At 37.1% G+C, this 25,185-nt stretch overlaps 1 protein-coding gene across 5 annotated transcripts in view; it reads left to right on the top strand.

Annotated features, from left to right (window-relative positions):
- PRKG2 (protein kinase cGMP-dependent 2) overlaps positions 1 to 25,185 on the top strand; it is a 106,661-nt gene that overhangs the window by 18,772 nt on the left and 62,704 nt on the right. For 4 of the 5 annotated variants that reach the window (XM_019652160.1, XM_019652161.1, XM_019652162.1 and 1 more), the window contains exons 3-6: positions 12,591 to 12,757; positions 18,658 to 18,771; positions 19,955 to 20,060; positions 23,102 to 23,165. In XM_019652160.1, the coding sequence (XP_019507705.1) occupies positions 12,591 to 12,757; positions 18,658 to 18,771; positions 19,955 to 20,060; positions 23,102 to 23,165 (451 nt within the window). The remainder of the gene's footprint in view (positions 1 to 12,590; positions 12,758 to 18,657; positions 18,772 to 19,954; positions 20,061 to 23,101; positions 23,166 to 25,185) is intronic. The other variant, XM_019652163.1, reaches the window with a different exon arrangement.

The following is a 25,185-nucleotide window of genomic DNA, read 5'->3' as shown; positions in this document are numbered from 1 at the left end:
GACCTTAGGACTAGAAGAACCTAGAGATTGTTCCACGCTACCCTACGTCCTGGAGAAGTGAGGAAACAGGTGCAGGGGGGTTACCCAACATTACATGGGAAGTAGCAGAATGAAGATTAGAAATGAAGATTCTTGACTTTGAAACCACTTCTTTCCCGCTACAATCCTGGTGTTCCTAGAACTTGCCACATGATCAAAGGCCTCAAGTCAGGCCAGTGTGGGCACCAGTCTGCTTTATTTTGACATGTCTCTTGATTGATGGAGAGAACGGTGGGGCTTCCTGGCTTCTCCAAAGCAGAGCTGAACAGAGTTTACCCATTGCATCAATGGTTACCAAGTGCTGGGTCCACATAGCTCAGGTCTGTGTGAAAAGGACACAGAGGATGGGTTTGATCCGTCTGATGGCACAGACTGTGATATATGTGGAGGGCCACAAATGGGTTCCCAAATAAGGACAGTGCTTCTCAAGGCTGAGAACTGATTATCAGTGGCAAAGGAAGGGGAGAAGGAGCTCAGATAGCATTTCTGTTCATGTCTGACTCTGCCTTGAGCTCCAAGACAACCGTGCATCCAGAAGTCAAACCTTTTACTGAAATTAAATTTTCTGTTTATGTAGACATGGTTGAGCAAACTTCAGCACTGGCAGAGCAAAATTACAAGCTTATGCTTCATGTCTGGTGGAACTCAGGCAAATTAACCAGAGACATCTGGCAAGTTCCTGGTCTGTTTTCACTAAGAATGCTTGAACTATCATTTGAAACTATTGTTCTTCTGTGAGAAGGAAAGATAAAACAAAGAGTTGCCATCTGACTTCAGATGTTGACTTAGTTTTCAGAATTGCAATTAGTTTCATTTGTCATTCCCACCCCAGGAGCAGAATAGGTAAAAGTGGAAAATGCTAGTGAGTCATCCATCTATTTAAAAAAGACACGGAAAAGAAGTGAGGAAGAGTATGTTGTTATTTTTTTGTGCTTCCCTTCTAAAGCAGTGCTGAGCATTTTAATATACATTGTAGAAATGTGGCTCCTTTATTGAACAGAAGTATTTCTATGGAATAATAATAGTAATAATAATAATAATAATAATAATAATAATAACATTTCCATATCACTGATTCTGTACCAGGCATCACTCTGAATGCTTCACAAATATTGGATCATTTCATCCTCACAACAAATCTGTAAGATAGATATTATCACCTCCATTTTATATATGAGAAACTGAAGCATGCAGAATTAAATAACTTGCCTAGAGTTACACTTTTACATTTTGAAAGTTTTAATATTAGAATCGAGATTGAAAGCCAGAAAATTTGCTATCTAAAGTCTATTCCAACAACTCCTATATACCACTTTTCCAAGAGGAAAACTGGAGGACCCTTCACATTTTAGCTGGGGAGCCTTGTAAAAAATTAAATATATAATTAGAAATAGATCCTTTTCTAATGCTTTCTTTGTATGAGGACACACAATTTCCTTCTAGTGTTATTTCTCCCTGAAAATTATGCCTCCAGAAAATGATGCCCTGGTCAGTTTGCAGTAGAGGAGAATTTTTGCTGGGGATGAGAGGGAAATAAACCATTTCCCCCCCCCATGAAATACTGACTTAGATATAGCTGTCTGGAAGATTCTAGATCTAGATTTTACTACAGATAATTCAAGATTTTTAAAAGTATATGTACGAGTATATACTCTAAATTATCAGTTGCATAGTTAAAAAAAATTTGTACATATGCTTATAAATACTTTTGCCTTAACCTGGGTCTTCAGAAAAGCAAAAACTAAGATACATAAGAGAAGGAAGAAAAGTTCAATTGTGACTGATACCCAGAAGCTGTGGGTGAGGGCAGCTGGGGGATGTGTCTGGTGAAAGTTGTCAGAATGTTTGAAAACACAAGGTTATGTTTTATAACAATAATGTGTGTGTAGACTTCCAGACCAGAACTATTAATAGTTACTCAGGGCTGGGGGAGAAAACCAAGTTATCAGTTACCTGCTTCATGTCTGTTGTTTTCTGTACATTATCTCAAGGAGGCTGGAGACTTCTCTAATAAGAAGCATGTTGCTTTTCTGATGTACCGAAGGTGAAACGAAAGCTCAGTCATTCAACAACTTGCTCAAGGTCATGTTGTTGGTAACCGTTTCTCAAACCAGGTTTCCAGTCCGACTGGGCCTGATATCAAAAGTGTGCTGTCCACCAGGGCATGCATAACTCTTACAGGTGGTGCAGCCTTCTGTGTGAATGGTCCCCCTTGGATTGGGAGGTGGGACTGGGCTGGGGTGGGTAGTGCTGTTAAACTTCAAAAAAAGGAAGCGGGAAGGAGCATGGAGAAGTTGAAGAACCTGCCTGGAATTAAGTGGCAGCTGCCTTGACATCTTGGTGGACTTCAATAGGTTTCTGCCTACTGTCTGAGTCCCAGTACTCCACCCCTCTCATTCCTGCCCCTGCTTTTTCTACTTTCTCTCTAGGGGTCCCAAACCCCTGGGCTCTCCTCACTCTGCACCTCTGCCTGGGCCCTCTTTCAACCTCTCAGATTAGCTTCTGCTTGGTTTTTCGCTGTCCTTTGCTCCTTCTCATTTTAGTCTCAAATCTTCCAGTCTGTCTGTTGCTAGGTGTTAGGAAAAATGTTTAATTAGGCCTCCAAGAATGCTCAGGACTCAAGGACCTATTGTTTTGAATAGTCAACAGCCTAAGGGCTCACAAACATTTCATGGCATTCCGGACACTGCCCTTTTTTTTTTTTTTTTTTCCATTTTGCTACCTTTTTTTTTTTTTTCCATTTTGCTAGATTCCCAGGAAAGAGTACACTAGAAATAGTATAGTCGAGAAGCAGTGGCCTTTTCCTCCTTATCTGTCCAATCAGAGGGAAACTTTGTCACTGACCTTTGCCTCCTAATAAGAGGTACAGCTTCTAGGGGAGCCTCCCTTTTCCTTCTGGAAGCTTGAGCAGCTCCCTCCTATCGCCTGACTTTTTCTAGGGTTTAACCTGCAATAAAATTCTCAAGAAGGGGACAAGAGCCAGGAATAAAACTTTTCAGTTTTTAGACTCTGAAAGTGCCTCCTATGTGAAAGATACATTACTTGTATTTATCCTTTAACTACAACTGTTTCCTTTCTTTAGTCTCATTTTGAAATAATTTGTCTCCTCCTTTCCATGATGACTCCCCTTAGAAGTATTTGTTAGTTGTAGATTTTTTCAGTGCAGTCTTGTTTGACAGTTTTTTGAAGATCTACAGCCAGGAATGACCAGAAGGTATCTTATATATAATTCATATTAAAGTGTGAGTGGTCAGGAACTCCCAGTTTCCTTTAATTCTTGCAGTAGTATTTGTTTGCCATGCTGAATTAATTTTAATTGGTAAATTAATTGGTAATTAATTAATTTTCGTTTCAAGCATTGCTTTTGATAGTCTTTTTGGGATTTATAGCTCAAGTTCTGGGAAATAGGAAGGAAAGAAAGATCTGTAGCTTCCAGTTCCTTCTCTACAGGTGAGATGAGAAAAAAGGGAGGTAAAAAATGTTCAGAATAAGACACTACTTGAAATCCCTTAGTGTATTAGCTTTCTATTGCTGCATAACAAGTTACCACAAACTTAGTATCTTAAAACAATACATATTTGTTATCTCAGCATTTCTGTGGGTTCAGAGTCTAGGCATGGCTTTTTAGGTCATTTGTTCAGGGCTTCACAAAGCTGCAGTCAAGGTGTCAACTGCCTATGTTCCTTTTTAGAGCTTTCTAGTAGAAGAGGGCCCTCTCTAAACTCCTGTGATTATTAGCAGTGTTCAGTTCCTTGTGGTTGTAGGACTAAGGTACCCAGTTTCTTGCTGACTGTCAGGTGGGGGCTACTCTTGGCTCCTAGAGGCTACTCAGAGTTCCCTACCCTACATCTTTTTCACAGACCCTCTCACGATATGGCAGATTGCTTCTTCAAGGCCAACTGGAGAATCTCTTTACAATTGGTTAAGATTAAGTCATAAAGAACATATGAGGTATGACAATTAAGTTCATGAACACATCCTAGAGAAAGGGCTACATACCTCATTGCTGAATATCACTATGGTCACCTTCGAAGTACTCCCCTTGGGAAGCTATGCACCGATGCCAGTGCCCAGTCCACCCTTCAAAGCAATTTTAGAACTCTTTTACTGGAATGGCCATCAGAGCTGTTGTCATATTACCCTTGATGTCCTGAATGTCATCAAAATGTCTTCCCTTCAATATTTCCTTTATCTTTGGGTAAAGAAGGAAGTCATTGGGGGCCAGATCAGGTGAGTAGGGAGCGTGTTCCAATATAATTATTTGTTTATGGCTAAAAACTCCCTCACAGACAGTGCCGTGTGAGCTGGTGCATTACCGTGATGCAAGAGCTCCCTCGGGACCATTTTTGCACACGCCTTTCTCATGCCAATATTTTCAGTTAAGATTTTCCTAACTGTTTCTCCATCGATGTGTACTTGGTTTACTATGCTTCTCACAGTCAGCTGACGATTGTGATGCACAACTCCACGAATTTTACAATGTTTCTGTCAGTTCTGCTCGTTACTGGCCGCCCTGACCTCTCTTCATCAATGACGTGTTCTCTCCCCTCAGAAAAACGCTTAATCCATTTTTTACACTGCCGTTTTCTTCATGGCATTATCCCCATAAACTTGGACTAACATGTCCCTGATTTCATTTCCATTCTTGTCAAGGTTAATAGAAATTTAATGTTTGTTCGTTGCTCTAATTCAAGCTCAGACATTCTCGCAATGGCACACAAGAACACACAACGGTAATTAATGCCACTCAGCGAGACACTGCTACACGTCAACATGTAAAACAGCTGTAAGACACTGATATACCAAGGTTATGAAACCTTACGGAGCTGTTTATACAGTGCTGCCAATCAATGTAAGCGCACAGTGGCAAGTTCGCGAACTTAATTGTCAGGCCCCATACACTGGGCGACCTTCCCACCATCATTGCCATATTCTGTTGGTGAGGAGCAAGTCACAGGTTTCAGCTCGACTCAAGGAGAGGGGATGATACAAGGGCATAACACCAGAGGGATACAGATCATGGGGCCATCTTCAAATTCTGTACACCATGCCCTTTTGTTTCTCTGGTGTGAGATTCCTGGCTAAGAATCTTGGCTGTGCTGGATGTGTAAAGCCATGTATAAAAAATCCAGATTCTTAAACACACATGTTCATGGAAGCATTATTCACAATAGCCAAAAGTGGAAATAACCCAAATATCCATCGATGGATGAATGGATGAACAAAATACAGTATATACGTACAGTGACATATTACTCAGCCTTAAAAAGGAAGGAAATTCCTCCCTTTTTCACACTACAACATGATTGAACCTTGAAGACGTGATAAGTGAAATAAGTATGACGCAGAAGGACAAGTTGTATTTTTCCACTTATATGGGGTACTTAGAGCAGTCAATTTTGTAGTGATATAAAGTAGAATGGAGGTCGCCAGGGGCTGGGAGGAGAGGGGAACAGGGAGTTAGCATGTAATGGGTACAGAGGTTTATTGATAGTTTGGGAAGATGCAAAAAGTTCTAGTGATGGATGGTGGCAATAATTGCAAAATAATGGGAATACATTTAATGCCACTGAACTGTGTACTTAAGTGACTAAAGTTTATGTTACATATATTTTACCACAATTAAAATAAAAACCCAGAGTCCTGAGGCTGATTGGACAGCGTGCTTCTATTGGGTTGTTGGAAAAGTCATGATGTATTTCTTCTATGTTTTTCATTGCAAAAATGCATCATGACTTTTCTGACAATAGGTGCCAGGCAGGTTTCAGGTTCCATACAGGATGCTGGGAGTAGGGAGACGAATAACTTCCTCTTTTCTGTGTTTATTAGCTATCATGCAATGTCTTGTGACAAACAGATATTAATGGGTTATTGTTAACTAATCAATTATTGTTAATTACTTAATAGTAATTGATTGATTGTTTGATAAGCCTTCGATAGAGACATGTTCCCAGTGCTGTGGGAATACGGAGGGACAGGACAACTTCAGAATACCTTGAATTTTCTTGTTTACAGCTGTAATTCTTAACCTTAAGTAGACACTGTAGTCACCTGACATACTTAAAAAATATACTGATGTTCCCCTCCAACCCCCAGGGAGTCTGATTACATTGGTTTGAGGTGAGGGTAATGGGCATCAGGACTGATAAAAACTCCCTTGACAATTCTAATGTGCAACAACGATTAAGAACCATTTTCTTATAGGAACAGGCTTCCCTGCAGCTGAACCCACAAATATTCAGTCTGACTATCTAAGTGCAGTACTCCTCACAGACATTTAAGGAAATTATTTACTATTTCTACCTAATTACCATGCAGCTGAATGACAACTATGCATATCACTGAGTGTGTCGGATTAACTTCCTTGTAAGTTTTTCGTTTTCAACATTTCATTATTAAGCTCTTTTCTTTGGTGCTCATGGGAATAAGATCATCTGCACACATTTAAGAAAGGAAGAGAGAGAAATGTTGGTTGTAAGCATGAAGCAGCAGTAAACATGATTAAATTACAACTGTACTTAATTACATGGGCCATAGGGCAACAGAGTTGACAAGAGGCTGTCATGCTTCATTTGTTTACCCAGGGAATGACCTCATCTTTTTCATGCTAGTTTCTCAAATTATAAACTTGTGCATTTATTAGGTTTTTTTTCTTGTTGGTTTATCACTCAAAATACTTTTAGGAGGAGGAAATAGAGGCGTATCCTGCTTATTATCTGTGCCTTGTTTCCTAGGTGACTGCCGTCTCCGCCTCTACTCATGTCTCTGTGTCCATGGCTTTTAAACTAGAAGAAAGAGTTTGCATGTCCTTTAGCATTAATTTTATTGAGTTCCTACTATGTGCCACGTACAAGTCTCGATTTTAGGTAATAGGAAGAAGAAAGCATTGTGACATCCTTGAAGATCACACCCTTTGGGGAAATTAAAATTCCTTGCAGTCTTGTGTGATTAATGTTCTAAGTAGTAGGTGTACAAAGGAAGGCGGGAGCATACTTTGTTTACTGGGATCAGGGAAACCTCCATAGAAGAGACGACCTTGAACTGGGTTTTGAAGGAGGAGTGGACGGCAGGGAAACATAAAATGGCCTGGCACATTTGGGGACCTGCAAGTAGTTCAGTGGTCCTGGGGTCCTCCGAGACTGGGGAGACTGGACAGATGGGGGGCTGGGTTGTCAGGAGTTTTAACAACCCTGGGAAAGAGTCTCCCTAAATAAAGGCAGGTGTGAAGTAGGGAGTTTTTAGAGCTGTTCTAACTTGAAGGTTTTTAAGTTGCTGGTAACTTGCTGACCTATAACAGGAATAGCTGTCCCTTACATAACATATTTTATGTGCCAGGCACTGTTCTTAGCGCTTTAGATTGTTAACTAATCTAATTCTCATAGAAATCCTATGACCCGTGGACTGTGTTTATTGTCATTTTATAGCCAAGAAAACTCGAGATTAAATGACTTGCCCAGGGTTCCTCAGTTCCTAAGAGGCAGAATTTGGAATCAAACCCTGGCATGACAGCTCTAGACCTTGTGCCCTTGACAAATGTGCTTTACAGTATGATTGCTATGGGTACATATCATTTAGCTGTGAAATGCCACACAAGTAAAACTGATTTGGCTTCTGTGCTCACAAGAAATCCCTGCTAGCTAAGAAGCGCTGGGCTCATGCTTTGCCTTAAGCCTTCTGCAAAGAAGATGGCAAGAGACGTGCAATGACCCAACAAAGACAAACAGTGAGAGCAGAGGCCTTTTAATACACAGGACCAGAGAAGGAAGCCCGAGGGCCCAGCGTAACCAGAACTGTCAATGGACTTTGACAAATTAAACTTCCTGACACAATTTAGTGGACAAGAATTTATTGCTTCAAAGAATGTGGATTACGTAAATTGGGGATATAAAAGGATTCCAAAAGGATTACTGATGCTGCCACTGATGGGTGTAAATCTGAGATCCAGCCCTGTTGGAGGAACTTTGAACTGAGCAGAGGGGCTTGGCAGTGCCTCTTTTTTTCTCCATGGTTTCCAGAACTTTTTCCATCTCGCTGCTCCCCACAAAAAACACTACTACCGTTGTCAACATCAACTGTTCCTTCCACTTATTAAGTATTTACTGGCACCTTATCTGAATTAATGTGCATAATATTCCTATGAAATCCGTATGATGACCATGTTCTATTCACAGAGGAGAACGCTGAGATTTAGAAAGGTTAAGTGACTTGACCAAGGTCACACAGCGAGAAGTGTGGCAGACTTGGGATTTTAATTTAGGATTTTCTGACTCCAAAGCCATGCACATTTTTTTTTTCAAATGAATTTTTTATGGAAGTGCACAAATCATAGAGTGAACATACCCATGTAACCACCAAACAGATCAGGAAATGGAACATTATCAGCACCTCAGAAGGCCCTCCTGCCCATTATCTTCCTCAAAGGTAGCCACTATCTGCACTATTATCATCATGGATCACTGTTTGCCTATTTTGGAACTTTATTTTAGTGGAATTAGAGAGTCTAGGAGTGGAGTCTGCCTTCGTTTATAAGTGAGATTCATTTATGGTATTGTACATAGCAGTGGTTCGTTAATTATCATTGCTGTGTAGTGTTTGTTGTATGACTATCCCACAGTTTATCAATTTACTATTCATGGGCATTTGGTGGATTCTGGTGTTTAGTAATTTTGAATAACGCTGCCATGAACATTTTGCACATTTTTTTGGTATATAAATATGATTTATGATGAGCATATACCTAGGAGTGGAATTGGTGGGTAGTACATTTTATCTGACTAAGTTAGTTAATTTTTATGGCCCAAATAAATGCTTGGTAACTTTGTTGAACTGAATGGACATGAATACAAGTACTCTAGGAGTTTACAGTAAAATAAAATAATTGCGTGAGCTACAGTATCCAGGCAGGGTTAGCTAGATCATGAGAGGTTTCTCGGTAGATGTGTAAGGTTTGGATAGGTTGAAAGCAGAAGAAACTAAGTTAAGTTAGAGGAGAAAGCATGTGCCAAACTTGAAAGTAATGCCGGCAGGCATAGGAGACAATGAGGATACCAGTCTACCTGTAACAAGGGAATTGTCTTAAGCAGTAAGTACTAGGTGGATAGTGTGGAGCCATGTGGTGGAAAATGGGCAATATCAGATTGTGGGATGTTTATTTTCTTCTATGGGTAAAAGGGTTTTCACAGTACAGTTGACCCTTGAACTACACAGGAGTTAGGGGTGCCGACCCCTCCACAGTAAAAAATTAGTATATAATCTTTGGCTCCCCCAAAACTTAACTACTAATAACCTACTGTTTATTTTGGTTTTGTTTTTTTATTATTTATTTATTTATTTATTTATTTATTTATTTATTTATTTAGTAGTAGTAGTAGTTCCAAGTGTACAAAACAATGCAATAGTTATCCTTTTCATCCTTCACAAAGTAACAACCTCCTCCCCCCATCTACTGCCCTCCCAACCCCGATATCATATGTATCTATTACAATTCCATTGACTCCATTTCCACTCTCTACTCCACGTCCTGTGACTATATGTGTGTGTGTGTGTGTATATATATATATATATATATATATATATATATATATATATATATATATATAGTTGACATACAATATTATTCAACCTCAGCTTCAGAAATACAGTTCGGTGGTCAGGTCTCTACACTGTCTCTACAATGAAGTGGTCTCCCTAACAAGACATGAGTCCATCTGGCCACCTAAAAAATATTTACAATATTATTGATTATATTCCCCAGATTGTCTTTTCTATCCCTGAGGCCATATTGTAGTTAGCAGATTATATTGTCTCTTCCCTTCCCCTTCTCCTTCATCCCCACCCGCTCCCAACTAGCAACCATCAGTTTTTCTTCTGTGTCTCTGAGACTATTTCTGTTTACATTTCTCATTTATTCAGTTCTTTAGATTCCACATATAAGTGAGATCCTATGGTATTTGTCTTTCTCTGACTGACTTATTTCACTTAGCATAATGTTTTCTAGGTCCATCCGTATCGTTGCAAATGGAAGAATTTCCTTCTTCTTTATAGCTGAGTAATACTCCATTGTGTAAATGTACCATAGTTTCTTAATCCAGTCACCTACCGATGGGCATTTCGGTTGTTTCCAAGTCTTGGCTATTGTAAATAGCGCTTCAATGAACATAGGGGTGCATATATTTTTTCGAATTAATGTCTTGGGTTTTTCTGGATAAATACCTAAGAGTGGAATTGCTGGGTCATAAGGTAGTTCCATTTCCAGTTTTTTGAGATACCTCCATACTGATTTCCATAATGGCTGCACCAGTCTGCAGTCCCACCAACAGTGCACCAAGGTTCCCTTTTCCCCACAACCTCCCCAGCATTTGTTGTTTGTTGATTTATTGAAGATAGCCATTCTGACTGGAGTGAAGTGGTATCTCATTGTGGTTTTTATTTGCATCTTTTTAATGATTAGTGAGGCTGATAACCTACTGTTGACTGGAAGCCTTACTGATAACATAAACAGTCAATACACGTATTTTGTATGTATATTACATACTGTATTCTTACTGTAAAGTGAGTAGAAAAAATGTTATTAAGAAAATCACAAGGAAGAGAAAATATATTTACAGTATTCATTGAAAAAAATCTGCATGTAAGTGAACCCATGAGGTTCCAACCCATGTTGTTCAAGGGTCAACTATACTTCGGAATGTTAACAGAAGTTAAGCCAAAATAAATAAATAAGACACTGAGGTTTGGGAAACATTGATTCAAACAGATTTGTTTACTGCAAGATTTCTTTGAGCCTTTAAAGTATGCATTGCAAATTTCCAAAATTGTTTAAACTCAGCAAACTTGTGCTTATAAAGGAACAGTGCTTCTTGGAACATATTTTGGGAAATTGGGATATGTGGGCTTTGAGGAAACACTTGCTGGAATGTTACACTGGCATGAAAGGCCCGTGAAAGCTGGGGCTTCTTTGGTAATCACAGTTCTACTACTTGCACTGAGAACATCTAGCAAGAGTATTTTCTCAGTATATATTAATTGAATGAATTGTTGGTTTTAGTGGATGAAGGAAGAATTAGATCAGGGTGAAGTCTGTTTTTTGGCAAGATTAATCTGATAATATGGCATAGGACGGACTGTAAGGGAATGATACTAGAAGCTAAAATACCAAAAAAGGAAGAAGCTGTGAAGGTTGTCCAGGCCTAATACTTTTTTTTTGGATGGTGGTGACATCCTTGAAAATGGAAACTGAAATGAATAACAGTAATATTTTGTAAAGAGAATTGACAAGATTTGGTGATAGATTAGATGAAGGAGGAAGGAAGTTCTCAAATTACTCAAAGAGTTCGGATGGCTCTGAAGATGTTGGCGTCACTGTAGGGAGGAAGGAATTTCTGTACAAGACTTCATTGTTTCCTTCATGTAGCCCAGTGATCTGATGGATGTGGTCATGAAGGAAGTATCTAATTCCATGAAAACCTTGTGTTTGAGAACTTTCTGTGTAGAAAAAGATCACAAGTTTTCAAACAGGAACGCTAGGGATGGGAGAGAGTTTAAATGAAAACTACAGGGAAAAATACCCACAAAAATTCTATTTAAAAAACATCACACTGAGCTTGAATGGGAGCAAATATATTGTGCAAAGATTCTGACTTACCCCAAAGGCAACATTTTTTTCAGTTTATTAATTCTATGATATCTACATAGAAAATATGTTAATTAAAACATATGAAATTTATGGTAATGAAGATTAGATAATTATTTAGAGCTGCTTCTTTTCTAAAAGAAAGCAGAGCTTTCTAGGATTATAACAAGTGGGTCTGAGATTCGTTTGGGGAATGAATAGGCTGTGAGATTAAAAATGTAAGTTGTCTAGTCTAGACATACTAAGAGTCAAAACCTCAGCAAATGCAGACACCACCTTTATGTCTGATCAAACCTAATGAGTCCCAAGGAAGCTGACTTCTTCAACTCAATGGAAAAGGCAATGGATGGAATGGAAGCAGCACAGACCTCTCACATTCATAGACTTAGATTTAAATCCCAGGGGGGACTAAGCTGTTTCTTATCTTTTAGTCTACTTATCCATAAACTAGGAATAGTGATGATCTCACAGGTTAGTGGTGAGGATTAAATAAGATGTAAAATAACTAGTACCATAGGCACTATGCATACCTACATACATCAATGAACCAACTGTGCTGTAGTCCCTTAAACTCACCTCTGCCTTCCAACCAGATTTGCTTTCCATCTAAAAGTCCATTAATAGTGCATCTAGGGACCTTCAGAAATGGTACATTTGTGACAATGATAATTAGGAATGATAATGAACTTGGTGTAATAATGATTACCAGAAAATTATTCCAAAATATTTTGAAAGATTTTATGTGTAATGTATGGTAGTTGTAAGGGTCAAGTGTTGGTGGGGCTAGAAAAAAAATTGTCCTGCTGGAAAAATAGTTAAGTGTGTAGATAGTTATATCAAGATTCAAAATTAAATGAATCTAAATAGCAAAACAAGGCTTTCATTCATTGTAACTAACATTTCTTTTCCATTACACCAGTGAGAAGAAGCTCATTACAGATGCTCTTAATAAAAATCAGTTTTTGAAGAGACTGGATCCTCAGCAGATCAAAGACATGGTAGAATGCATGTATGGAAGGAGCTACCAGCAAGGGAGTTACATCATTAAGCAAGGAGAACCGGGAAACCACATCTTTGTGCTTGCAGGTGGGTTTCACAGAATTTTCCAGTTATCGTATAACAAATATTTTGCTTATTGTCTTAACGATTTTCTCAAACATTTAGTTTGCGAAACACAAAACAGTTTGCTCTGTTTATAGAAAATGTAACAGGTTGAGCTCGTGAAATAGTAACATTGTTGATCTAATCATGATGATAATACTTAATATTTACTGAATGCTTTCTATATATGTCAAGCATCCTATTGAGAACTTAATAGAGAGATCTCATTTCCTCTTCTCATCAACTTTATTAGGCAATGCTGTTATCTCCATGTTACTAACATGGATAAAGAGGTTAAATAACTAAGCCAAGGCCACACAGCCCCTAAGTGGTGGAGGTAGGATGCAAACTTAGGTGACCTGACTTAAGTGTCCATACTTTTAATCACAATGCCACTCACTCAACAACTATAAAAAGGCGTTTTCATTAAAATACTGCTACTTATGTTGGTATTTTTAGGTGGTTGTACTAGAAAAAGAAAACTGTTATTTTTTTGGTTCTGTGAAATATTTAGTTATATTTAGTTACCAATAATTTAGAAAGATAATTTAGGTACATTTAGCCAACAGACAAATCAAATGGAACACCTTAAAACTAAAACTGGTGTTTTTAGAATCATTTAAATAGTTTCCTTCATCTATGAGCACTTGAACAAGCTTACGTGCTGGGAAGATTATAACAGATAGGCAAAGGATTTATTTCTCAAATGCATGTCAAATACGTAAGTCTTATAGCTGTACATGAAAACATGTTTTTTAGATATGGAAGCAAGAAATTATCTGAATAGTGCTTGTGGTTATTGAATGCCCTATATAATTTTGAATTCCCCCTACTTTTTGAGTTTTAAGGAAAAAGTTAAACTGGCTTACCCAGATGGAGTGGTAAACTGAGATGTGCATGACCTTCTATTTTGCATTATAGTTCCTGGCAATCTAAGCAATGCTTTTTTTTTAAAAAAAAATTCATTTAAAAATTACTTTTATTTTAGCCTTGCAATAATCATAATACAAGCTCATTTACACATATCTCTTAAACAACACATATTTCTTAAACAACACATATCTCTTAAACAACACGAATGCCAGAATAAATGTATAAGCTGCATATTAGCTAAAATTACAGATTAATAAAATTTAAGTTAACATTAATGTGATGGATGATGTTTAGTTTTTCACAAAGTTGCTTTTTACAGTTAGGCTCTGAGTTTGACATGTTCCAGCGAACAGTTGGCTCTCGCCACTTCTTCAGCAATGCTTTTATGATTCTTGTTTACTTGGGATCTTAAGTGAGGGTCAGAAGTTGTCTATCCAAACAAATTAATAAACATGTATTATTCTATTTATAGTATATAAAAGATTTTTTAATTTATTTTAAAATATTTTAATTAAAATATAGCTAACATACAACATTATATTAGTTTCAAGTATACACTGTAGTTATTTAACATTTATGTACCTAAGGAAGTGATCACCAAGATAAGTACAGCAACCATCTGACACTGTATCATACTATAATAATATTATTGACTATATTTCCTATGCTGTACATTACATCCTCAAGACTTATTTGTTTTATACCTGGAAATTTGAACCTCTTATTCCCCTTCACTTTTGTTCCCCTTTAGAAATTTTTCAGTTACAATTGACATTCAGTATTTTATATTAATTTTAGGTGTACAGCATTTGGTTAGACATTTATATCATTTAAGATATGATCCCCCTGACTAGTCTAGTACCCACTTGGTACTATACATAATTATTACCGTATTATTGACTATATTCCTCATGCTTTACTCCACATCCCCATGACTATCTTGTAACTACTAACTTGAACTTCTTAATGCCTTCATCTTTCTCACCCTGTCCCCCAACTCCCCTTTCATCTATCACCCCAATAAACCTAGTACACATCTGACACCATACATAGTTATTATAATATCATTGACTACATTTCTTATGCTATACCCTACATCCCCATGACTACTTTGTAACAACCAATTTGTACTTCTTAATCTCTTCCCCTTTATCCCACCAGCCCCCTCCCATCTGGCAGTGATCAAAATGCTCTCTGTATCTGTAAGTTTGTTTCTGTTTTGTTTGTTTGTTTTGTTTTATTTTTTAATTCCACATATAAGCAAAATCGCATTGCATCTGTCTTTTTCTGATGTAACTCCACTCAGCACAGTACCCTCCAGGTCCATCCATGCCACCGCAGATGGCAAGAACCCGTTCCCTTCCATGGCCGAGCAATATTTCATTATAAATATGTACCACTTGCCCGTTATCCATTCATTTATCGATGGACACCCAGCCTGCCTCCACACCTTGGCCATTGTAAACAATGCTGCAATGAACATATGGATGCACATGACCCTTCAAAGTTGTGTTTTGATTTCTTCAGATAAATATCCAGAAGTGGGATTACTAGGTCCTTCTTTGTCTCATGTTATAGTATTTATTTTAAAGTCTATTTTGTCTGATATGAGTATTTCTACCCTATCCTTTATTTTCCATTTCCATTTTCATGAAATATTTTTTTCCATCCCTTTCCTTTTAGGCTGATATGCCTTTCGATCTGAAGTGAGTCTCTTATAGGCAACATATGTAAGAGTCTTGTTTTCTTATCCATACAGCCACACTATCTTTTGATTGGAGCATTTAACCCATTTACATTTAAAGTAATTGTTGATAGATATGTAGTTATTGCCATTTTATTATTCATATTTTTTATTTATTTATTTTTTTCAGTCTTAAAGGAGTTCCTTTAAGAGTCTTTGTAATACTGGTTTGGTGGTGATAAATTCCTTTAGCTTTTTCTTGTCTGAAAAGCTCTTTACATGTCCTTCAATTCTAAATGATTGATAGCTTTGCTGGGTAGAGTAAATTTGGCTGTAGAAGATTGTTTTTATATACTTTGATTTTTTAAACAACCCAGTTTCATAATTATTGGTTTGTTATTTGCCATGTACATCTTCGTAGGCACTCTTAAAATTATACAATCATTCCCAAGTAATTGTTTTACCCTTGAGATTGATTATAGTCTTCATTGAGCCAGCGTTCAAGTTTTTGGGGCCGGTGATCCAGAGCAATTTGTCTCTCAGTTTTTTTCTTGGCCGTTTCACTTCTACTTTAGCAACACAAGAACATTCTTGCAAGAGAAGATAGGTCATTAAGTCAACAAATATTTATGGAACCTACTAGGAAAGGATGAGAAACTCAAGTCAGCCTATCTCGTTCCTTGCTAGTCAGTAATTCTGATGAAAAGCTTGGGGAGAGAAGAGTTTGATCAGAGGTGAGCGTTAATACGGTCATTTAAATCAAGGCTGTAGCACACATGGAAATGAAAATGAGATAGTTTTTTATTTGAATTCATTATGGTGTTACCTAAAGACTGACTTGCCTGATTTAATTGATTAGCAAATTAATTTAATTAAAAATCTCCCTTTATAAAATATCGCATGAATAACAATAGTAAATTATATTTAGCTTAAATGTTTGATATTGCATATATTTCTTCAGTATTGCCCAAGGCCTATGAGCCATAACCAATTAGGAAAAAAACAAAAAAACAAAACTTGAAATGCATTAAGATCCATGACACCAACTTGACAGTATCATTAAGTGGCTTCAAAGGAATTTAATTTAGTTGTGATGAGAAATTATTAAATTTTTCATATCTAATTTGTAGGATTTGGAGTCAAAACAGACTTTAAGTTCTATCAGAATCAGTATCTTTTCTGTTTTGTCCACTCTGTCCACCTCCGGCACCTGGACCAGTTCCTGGTAGAACACAGGTGCTCACATCAGGTTTGTACAATGAATAGATGGATGGACAGAAGCAATCTAGAGCCACTTCATGGTGAATTAGGAGAAGGAAATTTTTCAAGGGAAAGAGAATAACCCTATCATTTGCCTCCCTCTAAGAACATAGGTCTTTTTTGCATATGATTTTGGTTAGGTAAGGTTTTATTTGCATTTGCTCAATGGGAAAAGAAAATAGAATTTGCAGGGCAAAAAAAAAAAAAAATTGTGAGAAGGTTGCCTGAAGTGCTACCTCTCCTTCCCCCAGCCTTTGCACACATAAAGATTATTGTTAAGCACTCTTCTTTTTTATTTTTTATGATTTTATTTTTTTAAGAGTAGTTTTAGTGTTAACAGCAAAATTGAGAGGGAGATATAGAGATTTCTCATATATTCCCTACTCCCACACATTCATAGCCTCTCCTATTATCAACATACTCACCAGAGTGGTATATTTAATATATATATATTAAGGATGGTAGTATATTGATACACCATAATCTCCCAAAGTTCATAGTTCACCTTAGGGCTCATTCTATGGGTTTAGACAAATGTATGATGACATATATTGTTCATTATAATACCATACAGAGCATTTTCATTGTCCTAAAAATCCTCTGTACTCTGCTTATTTATCTCCTCTCACCCCACCTCTGACAGCCACTGATCCTTTTATTTTATCCATAGTTTTCCCATTTCCAGAGTGTCATATACAGTTGGAATCATGTAGTATGCAGCCTTTTCAGATTGGCTTCTTTCACTTAGTAATATTCATTTAAGATTCTTCAATGTCTTTTCATGGTTTGATACCTCATTTCTTTTTAATGCTGAATAATATGCCATTGTCTGGATGTAGCACAGTTTATTTATCTATTCACCCACTGGAGGACATTTTGGTTGCTTTGAAGTTTTGGCAGTCATGATTAAGCTGCCATAAAAATCCATGTGCAGGTTTTTGTGTGGACGTAAGTTTTCAGCAATTTTGGGTCAATACCAAGGATATTATGGTAAGAATATGTTGGGTAGAATGGTAAGAATGTGTTTAGTTTTTGTAAGAAACTGCCAAAGTCTTCGGAAAGGGCTGTACCACTTTGCATTCCCACCAAAAATGTATGGGAGTTCCTGTTACCCCACGTCCTCATCAGCATTTGGTGGTGTCAACTTTCTGGATTTTGGCCATTCTAGTAGGTGGATAGTGGTTATCTCGTTTTAATCTGCGTTACCCTGATAACATACATGACTTGGAACATCTTTTCATATGCTTATTTGCCATCTGTATATCTGCTTTGGTGAGTGTCTGTTAAGGCCCTTGGCCCATTTCTCAGCAGGGTTGTTTTCTTATTGTTGAATTTCAAGAGTTCTTTGTATATTTTGTACAACAGCCCTTTATCAGATGTGTCTTTTGTAAAAACATTTCCTCCCAGCCTATTTTGCCTTCTGATTCTCTTGATATTGTCCTCCTGGAGCACTCTTCTTCGTGACTTCCATTTATTAGCTCATTTCACTGAATGAGGGGTTAAACAGCTTATGGGGCATAGGAAAGCCACTTACCCAAGGCACACAGCCTGTGACTTGTCGGGCCAGGCAGTCTGACTGCTGGGCCAGCACACATCTCAGTTACGGCGATTCATCCCTCTGTCAGTGTAAACAGCCGTGCTGTTTTCAACACACATTAATTGTGTTTCTTATACAAGAGAAGTCATTTCTTGTGCTACATTTTTCATGGGGTTGAGTGAATTTTAAATAAGACACTTGCCATCCACATGGCTCCAGAGAAAGAATTTTGTAGCAATGATAATGTTAACAATAGTTAACCCTTCCATGGCATTAACTATGTGCTAGCCATTGCTTTATGTTCCCTACCTATATTAACTTATTTATAACTGACAAGAGCATGAAGTAAATATTAGTGTTATCCCCATTACTGACAAGGAACTTCAGGCAGGGAGGGTAAGTCTCTCATGGCGAACCAGCTTAACAAAGTGGCAGAGCTGGTTTCAGTCTGCACTCTTAACTACTTTATTATCATGAGAATCATAAAATAACTGTATTACTTGTTTTTTTTTTTTAAATTCTACTTGACAGAGGGCCGATTAGAGGTGTTCCAAGGTGAGAAATTGCTATCAGCCATCCCTATGTGGACCACATTTGGAGAATTAGCCATTTTATACAACTGTACAAGGACCGCCTCCGTGAAAGGTAACAGGAGAGGCAACGCTGTATTTTGAAATTGTTACACAATGTTAAAGATAACCTAGTTCAGTCACTGTTGCACCCTGATTCAGTTGTTTTGTCTCCTATTGTGTCCCATATGCTCTTGTTAATAGTTACAATACTATGCTTAGAAAAAGATTTTCATTAAAGCACTTGTCTAAATAATTCAAGTTTAGAAGAACTTTTCCATCAGATACCTGTATATAAAATATGAGCATATTTTTAAAACGAATGATTCCAATATTTGCTTTAATTGCCCTTTCACTTTTTTACTATGTAGACATCTGCCTTTGCTCATCCTGAATGTTTGCTTTCCATTCTCTATAAGGTTCTGACCATATTATAAACTAGAAAAATTAATTAAACCAATGAAAATGTGTAAATGTCAAAAGAGATGTGCATCAGTTAATGAGAATTTTCACGAATGACTTTTGAGATTAGTTTGTTTCTCCTTAAGGTTCCTGTTTTGACTTTATTCAATTTTATGTTTTCTTCTGAATTACTTAGATGTGGTATTTCTCAGGGTTTGGGACTGGGTTATGTGTCTCAGCTTTGCTGCAGTGTTTGATAAAAATGCAGGTTTAGGGCTTCACTCCAAACCTGAATCAGATCTCTGGCAATGGGGACCAGGAACCTGTATTTTTAACAAGAACGTCAAGATAATTCTAATTCTCTCAAAGATCCTTAAAATATATTGGCTCTCTTTAGCAACAATGCCTAAATGACATAAGAAGACACTCATACACCCAGTGATCTTTAATTTTCAATTATCTGCTTGTGAATTTTTCTCTGTCTGGATTAGCTCCAGGCTGGCTGGCTTTCTCTTGTATCACAGCACAAATCTGAAATACATCCTGATGATGTCGTGCGTAATTGGGAATTGCAAAGTAATTTTAATATCATCCTAAGCAAAACATAATTAGAAAGGAAATCTTTTGCGCTCATTTCCAAACCATGGTTCATATGAAAGCCAAAAATGATTTTATAAAATTACCCACTATTTACATCACTTCTTCCTTTCATTTATATGTTTAAATAATGCATTTTTTCCAAGAAATATCATTTTATGAGAACATAGAAAAATGTTTTGATTCACAGTTTTTAGTATTTTCTTAATGTGGGAATACATAGTGTTTTATGATTTTCTTGATTTTTTTTTCTCCTGAAGCTATTACAAATGTTAAAACTTGGGCACTAGATCGAGAGGTATTCCAGAACATAATGAGAAGGACAGCTCAAGCGAGAGATGAACAGTACAGAAACTTCCTCAGAAGGTAAGAATACCACATTGGTAGAAAGAGAAGATTGTGTAGACATATTGTGGATATGTTGAGTTTATCAGAATAATTACTTCACTATAGCTTCTCTTACTTAAGCATTTTCCACATGATTAAACCAGAAGTGGTATTCCCTTGCAGTAAATGCCACTATATATAACATTTTATATTTAGTTCCCATTAGCCTTGTGTCCTAATTTATTTCTCCTGCTAATTTCGCCCTTGTATTGATGGAGTCATTTCATATAGTATAGAAAAATGTGCCAAAATCCTAAAATATTCACCTGGGGTGCTCAGTTGACACTGAAAGATACCCTTATTTTGGAAGAAGAGAGCAAAAGGTAATCTTTCTAATAATGCTTTGCTTAGGATAATATTAACATTAATTTATTTTGCTTTCCTTACTTGCTTTACCTGACACATTTTTTTTTCTCATTCGCATAAATCCACCATCTCCCAGATTACTATGTTTGTAGGAAATTAACATGTCCAAAGTGTTACTATGTTTGCCATGATGGCACGGGTTCTTGGAACATGCTCATTTTGTGAACTGTTCTATACCCCCAAATATTTGGATACATCAAATTATAGAGAAACAAATACCTATGTAACTAAAAGTCAGCCATACATTGAAAATGTTTTTAGCAAGTGTAAGTTCCCTATTTAAACTATTTCTGTGTCTTTTGTGGTAGTTTTGACAGTCTCTGAAGCTGTAATGCATATTGTAATGAACTGATACCTACGATAAGTGGTAACAATAATACAATATCTTGCAGTTTCCAGAAATAAACTCTAAGTTCTTTATAAGTATAGTGATTTTATCTTGCATGCAGAGCTAGCCTGCAGAACCAATGATTTTAGGGCTGTACAGTGCCTCGCATAGAGAGAAGACTCAGTGCATATTGAATGAACACATGTTGATCAGTGGAACATTGCAGGCGTTAAGGTTTCTCACATAAATTCTTGCTGATTTACTCTCCCAGAGCCAATAGTGACTCCTGGCAGAGAGCTGCATTTATGACAAGCAGATGCCTTACCTTTATGCCAACCAATGCCTTAGCAATTTGAGGTCTACCTGAGTATAGGTGATCTCAAAATCCAACAACTGAACAATGCAGGTCAGCATTTAAAGCTAAAGAACCACACTTATGCAAGGGCAAAAAAGGGATAAATAAATTAACCAGTGCCATGGGTTGCATTTGAATGTCTGAGGTCAAACCTGAACCTTTAGGTAGAGCCGTTCCTTCTCTTGGAGTCTAGTATGCTCTGTCTTAGTGGAAGGAGCTGAGAGAATTTAGTAGTATTTATCCCTTCCTTCCTTTTTTTCCTTTCCTTTCTTTTGTTATCTCATTCCTGCATTCATTCAACACTTACTGCCAAGCCCCAACATTGTGGATTCCATGGCCAACAAGATAAACCTGCTGTCTGCTTTCTGTAGCAGGGAAACAGACCAAAGAGTTTTCCTCCCATCAATTTCCTCACCAGTCCCCAAGAGTATTGGTTTCCAGAGGAGAATTTTCACTAACGTTGTAGATTCCAGTGTGGACTAGAAGTAGAACTTTCACAATGGGCATGTTAACCAATGACAGATTCTGGTTACCCTTTTACCTTTTCATAGATAAGAAGACTTATTAGAGAAATATATCCCTCTTTGTTTCATAATACACAGTAAGCTCTTTCTCTTTTCCATTTACATCTTTTTATTATGAAGTATGCGATGTATATACAAGATACATAGTACATATGTAATTTATAAAACACAATAATAACAAAATGAGCACCATTGATTTACTGGCAGGCCAAGAAAGTAGAAAGTTAGCAATGTTCTTGGAGTTCTCGGTGCTCCCACCCACCATTTCCCACTCTCCTTGGGGTAGTCTATATTCTGAAGTTTAGTGCTAATCATTCCCTTGGTATTCTTTATTATTTTACCTATAGCTTGATTTAGCCTATTTTTGAATTTTATAAAAGTGGTGTGTGCTTGCAACTTATTATTATTATTATTATTTTTAAAGATTCATCAATTTGGTTAGTTCAGTCATTTCTCTTGTAGAGTTCTACTATCTGACTCTATCACAGTGTATTTATCTGCTCTCCCATTGGTGGATGGGAAGGGGAGAGAGTTCCAGTGTTGGGCAATTACAGATGATTCTAATGCAAACATTCTTATATACTCTCCTGGCTACGTGCCTCCCCGTGCACATGTGCCAGGGTCAGCCTGGAGCTCTTTTTTCAAAAATCAAATTCAATCATGTGTATTTGGAACAGCATCATTTTTTCCTTAGGTGTGTCAAATTTTAGATGACAAGAACAACATATTTATCTTATAGAAATTTTATGAACAGTCCTGAGTAAAAATGAATAAAGTAGAGGATACATTTCTCTAATAGAATAATTTAATCATATTGATTGGTTAATTATATGGAGTGGAATTTCTGATTTTTTTTTCAAATAGTTTCAGTATCCTATTTCATTCAATGTATATTATTATTATTATTTTTAAAACGTGTTTCTATTACACACCTCTGGCTATCATTAATTTTAAAATACAGGATAGTATGACTAATAATCAAAGATCATTTCCATGCTAATTCCTGCATTTCCCCCTGGATTCAATCTTCACTTAATTACAAGGGTTTAGATGAAAATCTGGTCTGGAAGCAGAGCTCCTCACCCAGGCTAATGAAAGGTATTGAGATGTGGAGAGAAACACATTTCCGAAAGTGATTCCGCTTTGAAAACCAACAATAAATGGACTATGTTTTTTACCCTGAACAGACAAAATTTGATTTTTCCCTTATTGGTATCCTGCTATTTTTATTTATTTGCCTATGATAAGTATCTGTGATTATATGTGTTTATGTAATTTCAGTGCATTTGAAATTCAGTTATTTATGTGTGATAAATTTGGAGGTTTACTCCAAAAATGAAAGTGCGTTTTTAAATGCATGTAAAGGTTTTTGAATCTACATATATGTTTGTGTTTATAATTTAATTCAGTAAGATAATGAAATAAATGCTTCTTTTTCATTTTGAAGTGTATCCTTGCTGAAGAATTTACCTGAGGACAAATTAACCAAGATCATTGACTGCTTGGAAGTGGTAAGCAATTTTAAAACAAAAAATACATTTTGTTAAGGGATTATATAATCTAGTCATTATTAACACTGTAGATGAATAAAAAGGAAAAGATGGTACATCACCAGTCTACAGAAACCAGGAGCCTTTTTCTATTGTGAAAAATATTAGGCCCATTCATACTGAATTAAGGGATTGGGATGGTTTGTAGGCTATTCTTCTGAAATGTATAAAAGGAAGTTGGATTTGCATGTGCAAAATGGCATTTGATTTACATATTTTAATCTTTTTAGTATATTTTATAAAACTAATCTGCCTTAAGAAGCATTTGATTTTCTGCGATTAACATCACAATCCCTTACAGAGTTTTCATAGTATAAAGGAGTCAGTGATGCATAATTAGGAAATGGAGTATAGAAAGGGTATATTGGAGCTTTTGGTGACAGGCTTCTGAATCAGGCTATGAAACCCTCCATACGTGAAAACTCTAGGCCATGAAATGACATTAGGAAAAAACAAAACAAACAAAAAAAACCAATAACACTGCACTTAAGAAGCACCTTACCTATTTTAACATCTAGGGAAAAATGGCATGTTGAAATGTGTTCAAAAACTTCTGTTAGGTATCACCCAGATGGTTGGTTCTAGTCCAGGACTAGTCAAGTCTTTTTGTGAATGATGCTTTTATGACATGTACCTGGGATTCCAATGATATGCATTATATGAAAATCTCTTCAGATTTCAGAGGTTAAAATTCAAAGCAAATAACCTCTCCCTAACTTTTTGGGGGGTCAATTTCACTGAAAGTAAAATAGCTTTTCTGGAATGTAAAGGAGGTAAGGCATAGTAAAGGAGTCGCATGCAGACTCGAAGCTTTTATAAAGCTGTTCTCAACAGGAGACCAAAAAAAAAACCAAAAAAAAACACACAACCCTGCAAGACCCATTGTTGACAGATTTATGCCTCTGTCAATCACAACATGCAATGTAAACTAATATATGTTGAGAAGGGAGCACTGACCGTTTTATCCAAAAGTGTAAGTGACACCAGTAATGTTTCCATTTACAATTCATGGACCCCATCCAGCAGCTTATCGAGGACAGGCCATGATGACACAGTGCCTGGCCTTGTGTCCCAAGAGTGTTCAGATATGAAGTCATTTGCAAGAGGACGGCTTACCCTGTATCTCTTGGGATTCTCCCAGTGTAATTTAACCCAATCACAGATGTTGCAGATTAATAATTCATCCTAATTTCTGAGAGTGTTGTTCTTCTTTTTCAAAGCTGGAGAGGCTCTATATTTCTTAGTTAACTGAGAGAATCTGTTTTTAATATAATACTAATAGAGTAGATTCACCAGAGGGGCATTCCATGCTGACAGCAAATATTAAAATGTAGTATCATTAAAAATAAATGGTAAATTAGACATATTTATAGCAGCCACAGGCAACCACTACAGAATATATAGACAGGTTTCGGGGGGGGGGGCTCAAATCCAGTATTAATGAACACACAATTCGAGTTTGAAAGTCTCATCTTTTAAAAACCCTAGAAAGGCTTTATTATATCTCAGCATTTGCAGACAGCAGCACAGTTTATAAAGGACTCTTTCTTCATACCTGGCAAACAAATGTGACTCTGTAACATGTGAAAATCCCCACATGCAAGACAGTGATTAACAAGGGAGTAATGGGATCTATTTAGTGCTAAGAAAAGCACAGTATTTACCAGCTAGCTTGTACTAATGACCCATCAACAGCGTCCTGACAACAGCCAATCACCAATGCATCAGAGTGGTGATAGAATGCCGCTGCCGCCCTGCTGAGTTCCAGGACCAGCTGTGCCACAAACTGGCTCCATAATCTTTGAGAAAAACAGGCTGAACCTGGCATGCTGTTTCGGAGTTGATTTGGGAGTTTTTAAAATTTTTGTGTGGGGCGGGGAAGGGGGATCTGATGTGTTTGTTAAGACTTTGACTGTTGAACTCCTAGGGCAAATGGCCCCAATCGTGCAGTGTTCGGTTACACTTCTTGCTTTAGCTTAGA

This window comes from Hipposideros armiger, unplaced genomic scaffold (genome assembly GCF_001890085.2).
Source record: "Hipposideros armiger isolate ML-2016 unplaced genomic scaffold, ASM189008v1 scaffold_175, whole genome shotgun sequence".
In the NCBI taxonomy this organism is placed as follows: domain Eukaryota; kingdom Metazoa; phylum Chordata; class Mammalia; order Chiroptera; family Hipposideridae; genus Hipposideros; species Hipposideros armiger.
Note: the sequence above shows the minus strand (reverse complement) of the source record. Positions and strands in the feature narration are given on the sequence as shown.